Source organism: Sardina pilchardus, chromosome 18, assembly GCF_963854185.1.
Source record: "Sardina pilchardus chromosome 18, fSarPil1.1, whole genome shotgun sequence".
Lineage (NCBI taxonomy): Eukaryota > Metazoa > Chordata > Actinopteri > Clupeiformes > Clupeidae > Sardina > Sardina pilchardus.
Window position 1 is genome coordinate 18,974,609 of NC_085011.1, and position 6,923 is coordinate 18,981,531.

The 6,923-nt window shown below is 41.0% G+C and overlaps 1 protein-coding gene across 1 annotated transcript; it reads left to right on the forward strand.

Moving 5' to 3' along the window:
- The first annotated feature begins 183 nt into the window (after positions 1-183).
- On the forward strand, positions 184-6,885 carry cgasa (cyclic GMP-AMP synthase a). The gene is made up of 5 exons (XM_062520020.1): positions 184-714; positions 4,145-4,367; positions 4,916-5,182; positions 5,691-5,790; positions 6,501-6,885. Exons 1-5 carry the CDS (start codon positions 196-198, stop codon positions 6,835-6,837), a joined length of 1,446 nt encoding a protein of 481 aa, XP_062376004.1. The 5' UTR covers positions 184-195; the 3' UTR covers positions 6,838-6,885.
- The last annotated feature ends 38 nt before the right edge of the window (positions 6,886-6,923 follow it).

The window sequence follows — 6,923 nt, forward strand, 5'->3', positions numbered from 1 at the left end:
GGACACCATAAACTGCCGAATTTATAGTTTACCCACCTCTTTTTTTACTACACCCCTGATGCCAATAATGAACGGAAATAATCTCCACGATCATGTTTGCGCAGGCCCCGCCCTCTGGTTTGGTTAAGCAAAAACGCCAGGCCTTCTTCCTTTCTTTCTTTCACTACCTGTTTCGGATGTAAAGAGAGCAGCACTATGACAGGCAAGGGAAAGACACCTGCCAAATGCAGCTCCTCCGGCCGAAAACAAACAGAGCAGAAGAGCGCTAAACGCACTGATTCTCATACTCCAACTCAAACAAAGTCTACGACGTGGACACCGGCAACGGCTCAAGGCAAAACGTGTGGCAGAGGAGGACGCGCAAAGAGCCCTGTACAAAAGGTGACCTCAAATCCACCTGCGGGCAGTGGTAAAGGGGCACGCAGCAAGGGTCAGTCACCAATTCGACCCGCTGGCGGTGCTGAAAGGCCACGCGCCAAGTCACCTCCTCCGCCGTCAAAGCCACACATCCAAAGAGGCAGCAGCAAAGACGATGACTTAAGCAGAGGTCTTCAGAAGACGTTGGGCCAACTGACGATCCGCAGAGATGCAAGGAGCAAAGCCGCGAAAATAAAAAACGAAGTCGTTGAGAAGATCAAAACTCATCTGGAGAGGTCGAGGAATTTTAAGGATATTGAGACTTTACCAACCGGTAGCTACTTCGAAAACCTCAAGGTAATCATTTTGAGACTGCCTACCAAGTTACTTTTGAAAGATTAAAGTAATTGAAAGTCTGGGAATACTTGCATCAGGAGCAGTAGGCCTACTATAAAACTGGACAGGAGTAGAGCGCGTGCTTGAGCGCGTTTAAGCGCATCCGTTTTTGGCATCACCAGAGATCGCATCTGAAATATTTGAATTCCATAGAAAATATCTATTCTGTCAAAAATCTTAATAGAGCCAGTGATGAGTTTATGTTTTGTTTCTTTAAAGTAATGTTTAATCGTTGGGTACTACATAGCCCTGTTATTCCCTTTCTGTGTTATTTTAGTAAATTGATATGGAACGAATAAATCTACTGGAAAATGTTAACGGTTAATACTATAAATCATTAAACATGGTTGTCTCAACTGTACCAGTTACTGTCAACCATATTGGCACAGTTGAAGCATAGTCCAGGGAAAATACACCTTATGAGCTAATTGTGGAAAATATAGGGTAGCCTTATTAGATTGATAATATTTTAGTCTAAAAGCTGAGGAAATGGCACGTGGAATGTCGTGGAAAATCACTTATTTTCAGTATCTTTTTTAATTATTATCTTTAGTATTATTTTGTGTGAGCAAAAAAAGACTGTACTCAGTCTACCCAACTGACACACCTGGTCGTTTTCCATCTCTGGTTTGGAGCCAGAAGTTCTATGAACTTTGTAAATTCAATCTGACTGAAAATAGAATAATAATGCACACGTTTCAGTGTGTGTGTGTGTGTGTGTGTGTGTGTGTGTGTGTGTGTGTGTGTGTGTGTGTGTGTGTGTGTGTGTGCTCGGAGCTCTCCGAGTGGTAGGCCTATAGGCTATTTACTAACACACCCATAACCTACACATGAATTCCTGCATTGGCAGCCACTCTGAAACGCAACATTGATGATGAAAACCTATGAAAACTGTATGATAGCTATTCCTTCATGTTGCCTGGACACTGACCCGTCACCCGACGCAAGAGACCTTGGCTCTTTTACATGTACTGTATAAGCTATAGTTATCACCTGATATCACATGATAGAGACATTACAATGCTGCTTATTGCTTGTCAATAGCCTACGTTTCACTGTGGGTTTGATATGAAATTTGACAGAAGTGGATGTTAATGATTGTCAGCCCATCACTTGATTGGGGCATTGAAATGCTGCTTATTGTTTGTCGGGATGCTGTTTCACTGGTCAGGCCAAAACATTCATCACAATAAAAATAACAATTTCTTTTTGGCTTGGGCCAAAGATTGAAGGGCCCGCTTGCGCTGTTTGGCAGCATGACCCTCCAGCCTGACCCTCCTCTCCTCCTCAGTAATCTAGTTTTGTTTCTTTCTTTCTTTCTCTGCCTTCAGTTATCAGATATTTCTGAAGATTTCTTAGGCCTACTGGAGACTTCATAGTAGACGATTAGAATAAGGATGATAAGTCTGAATATTTGTTGGACCACACCAGATCATAAATAAACTTGCTTGAGACACACACTATTTCAGACCAACAGTATAGGCTATGATATAAAATAGACTAGGCTTTAATTTATAAAATCAGTTTGACATGTTTTAACCTGTAGCCTTGGCTTCTTACAGACTGTGGCATTGTGCTAGTGTGTTTAACCAACCAATAAAGTTGTGTGAACAGTGTTCACATTACATGTTACACTGTACAGTACAGACTGGTCAGGCCACTGAACGGAATTATCTTCACGTTGTGTCTGCGTGGCAACAAAGACGGCTTTAGCTTCCACTAATGTTTAATAAACGCATAGGGTCTAGGCTACATTCACACATCTGTTGCTAGATCAGACCCCCCCACCTACCCCATAATCTGGACCTTACCTATAAGCCTATTGATGCATTTCAGAAACAAAGGACAAAGGTATACCCGTCACATCCAGTGTTTGCTGTTTGTTGTTTTTTGAGATAGCTGAACTCTGTTTTTCAACACAATTTGAAATTTGAAAACTTGAATTTCCCCTTGGGGATCAATCAATAATCTATCTATCTACAGTATCTATCTATCTATCAATCAATTGCTGTGTTGAAATTGACTCAAAATGTGTTGTCCCTAAGCACACCAGGATAAACCAGGATACACACAGGTATACCGTGGTCAGCCTTACCAGTGACCGCGTCGTGGTCCGCCTGATCAAAGAATGCATAGTTTACCCACCTCTTTTTTACCACTACACCCCTAATGCCATCTGACGAATGGCAATAATCTGCCTGATCAAGTTTGAGAGTACGGACCTCGCCCTCTGCTTAATAAGCAAAAACGCCAAGCAATACTTTCGTTCACTACCTGTTTGGAGAGAACAGCACTATGACGGACAGGAAAATATGCCAAATGCACCCTCTCTGCCAAAAAACATTCAGAGCAGAAAGATGTTAGAAGTACTCTCATAGGCCTACTCCAACTCAAGCAAAGTAGGCCTATTCAACACAGACACCGGGGCAAAGGCTCAAAGGGTTGTTTTAATACGGGGAGATGTTAGTACTTTTCCCATTGACAAAACTGGACTATTACAGTGGGAAAGCTTAGGTTTTGCTCTTTCACGTGATGTGCGTGTGATATCTGTGTGATGAGTAGGCCTACTTCGTGAGCAATTCAACATAGATGAGATGGATGTGGATATTTGGAGGCATTTTGCATCTGTCGCGGATTATTTCTCAGGGTTGACAAGGTTCATGTTTGGGTAGATATGCCCCCAGTAAGGTCTGGTTTTCCTTATGTTGTAAATTACAGAGTGGCACAACTGAGGCGACATGATCAGAGAAGGCTAACTGGTCATCGATCATGACTCATAACTTTCTCGCTACTCTGGTAGTATAGGGCCAGAGATAGGGAGTCAGTTTTGATGTTGATGTAGGTTATGCTCAGAGGACCAGCAGTTCATTTTTTAGAGGTTCAGCTGAAGGTGGTGTGCCTTCATCCATGGAGATATGTCTGAGAGACATACAGAGATCCATGCAGACCAAGGGGTCGTCAGGTGGAAATGACCCATAGAGCTGAGTGTCATACACAAGTGTGATATGAGAAGCCATAAGAGAGTGCATAAATGGACCCAGAGACTGGGGTGCTGTGTAAATAGCAAAGAGAAGGGCCCTGAAGGCACCAAACCCTGGGGGACCCCTGTGCTGAGATGTGGACAACTGTCCCCAACAGGATACGTTGAACGCAATGCAGGTCACGTCAGTGGTTTCATCGACCTTTAAGACCTGAGACATGTTACATTGCATGCTCTAACCTGTTAACATGAAAATTAAACCATGAAAATGAAAATGGACATCTTTTGATCACACTTTACATTTTGCTTTACGCACACATGCACCATTCTTCTTTTCGAAAGTGGGGATGATCATCTCACTTCATCTTAAATTTTCTAATTGCTTCTAATAATTCTGTTTTTGAATTCCAGATTAGTAATCCCGACGAATTCGATGTGATGTTCACAACCTGTGTGGAAAGAGTAGATGTTCAGCCTTTTGGCTCAGATGGAGCCTATTACAGCGTGAAGTTTAAACGTCATCCACAGAAGCATGTCCTGGACGACTTCCTCACCAAAGATGATGTTCTGTGTGCCAGTAGCATGATGAAGCAGTTTCGAAGTGAAGTAAAAACAGCTATTAAGGATATTCAAAGTAAGTGATGTCCGTGTATAGTAAACCCGCAAAGGCTTGGCCTTAAAGGGACATTTCACCGATTAGCATTAAGCTTTGTATCTTTAGAAAACCAGTCATGTTTTTGAATGGTCGTGCATCATTCCCTCAGTTTGCCTTGAGATGGGAGAAATACGGATTTCAATGAAACCCATGAATAGGACTTCCTGCTTTCAATGATGTAAAATGATGATTTTTACATCATTGAAAGCAGGAAGTCCAACATTGAAATCCGTATTTCTCCCATCTCAAGGCAAACTGAGGGAATGATGCACGACCATTCAAAAACATGACTGGTTTTCTAAAGATACAAAGCTTAATGCTAATCGGTGAAGTGTCCCTTTAAGCAATGCTTTGCATCCACTGTAATTTAAGGGTGGGTTACATGGATCAGAACAGTAAGGCCTAGTAACAAAAAAGCTGTCTACAAAATAACCTTTTAATTCCAAACTATCGACATTGTTGCCCATTTATTCAGAGGTCTATGTTGTATATTTATGAAAATCAGTGGCATTCATGTGTTTTCACAGTTGAAGGCAACTTGAAGATGGAGCCCAGGAAGCCTAAATGTCCAGCTGTGACACTGACACTAACTGTGGACAAAAAAGAGATTTCAATTGATATCGTCCTCGGTATCGAGGTCAAAGGCACATGGCCACTCTGTGCGAAAGATGGCATGAATATTGAAAAATGGCTGAGCAAGAAGGTGAAACGAGAGCTTAAGTACAAGCCTTACTATTTGGTTCCCAAGCACGAAGGGTCTGCAAATAAGGAGGAAGATGGAGTTCTTGCAAAAGGTAGCCACGCTTATTTACACATTTAAATCCAGCGGCCATATTTAGTATGCCAACAGTTCTAATGTTTATGGTATATGGAATATTTAGGCTATGTAAAACAATGCAGTTCTGAATCCCACACAACCATGTTATGATACACAGGCCCTATGTGTCTGGATCTTGGCCTACATTCAAAATGTCATTCTGTCTGCATGAAAAAATCTTTCAAGAATATTAGTGGTGACATCAGTTATTTAACACAATTATTTAATTATTCATGCATAATGCATCCTTCTTAACTATCCAAGTTGAAAACATTCTACAATTCAACAGCTGATGTCAGATCAGCTCATGTCAACATCTGCCCCCATGGCTGACATAGACTGAAGATTTAAATGGGCCTGCCGCACTCAACCTACTCACTTTCATTTCATGCCTCTTGAATGATGATGCTGATCAGCAGAAAAGAGAAGTGGTTATGATAAGATTTCAAAAGCTTAAAAAAAGCAATGCTTATTTTATTGTACAGATGTCTGGAGGATATCCTTCTCTCATGTGGAGAAGTACATCATGAAAAACCATGGCAAAGAGAAGACCTGCTGCGAGGAAAAGGGACCAAAATGCTGCCGGTATGAGAATGGCACTGATTTTTAATATTATGAACACTTACACTACTGTATTTCAGGGGTTGGTTAACTATTGATAATAGACCTATTAGGGCAATTGCTCTGTTGCTAGTTTGGAGTTGAACACCATTTTAAACTGGAGTTTGAGTTTAAAACTGTGTTAAACTCCAAACTAGCGACTGAGCAATTGCCCCATTATTGATGATTATGCCTATTCACTGATATCTTTGTTTTTTTGTTATTTTACCATCAATAATCAAAAGTTTTACCCAATTCAACTCCATGCACCAAAATTACAGTAAATATTCCAGCATTTTAGATTAAGTGGCCTATATGCTAGACATTAGAGGACATCTAATGAGTGACAGAATAGCATTTCCCTTCCAAATAATAATGAATGCCATATCACTACTTCATTTTGGCTTCACAAAGATCTAACTTTGTGAAGTTAGATCTTACACCAGACAACTTAGACAAGATTTGGGAAAGATTCTTGCAAGATTGTAGTCTTTTAAAAAAAATGCCCCCCATTTAAGATTTACTCGAGATACTCAAAAGTTGTTTAGTGTAAGGGGGTCATTAAGGTTCCATTATAATAATTTGCCAGCATTTGCATTTTGATGCATGGAATGGTAAAATGGGATAAATCAATATGAAATTATGTATGTTTATTTTCTGAAAATCTAACAAATGGCAATTTTTGACTTATGTAGAAAGCAGTGTCTGAAACTCCTGAAGCACCTTCTGTCTGAACTCAAGGCCAAACATGAGACTGAGCTGTCAAAGTTCTGCTCCTACCACGCCAAGACTACCCTTCTACACGCCTGCACAGAACGAACTGAGGACAGCGAGTGGAAGCTTTCTGATCTTCACGACTGCTTCCAGCTTCTGCTGCAGGATTTTGTGGCGTGTTTGAGGCAGAGACAGCTCCCAAACTTCTTTATCCCCACGCATAACCTCCTTGGCTCAGTCAGTGCTGAAAGCTGCAAGAAACTCGCAGACTACATCGAACACCAGCGCAACAATAGGTTCCCAATTTTTCAAAAATGATGCAAAGGACTAGCCAATACAACTTTTCGATTTGCACTGTTATGTATACATATTTATTGTTTATACTCAATAAAATGCAGTTGATG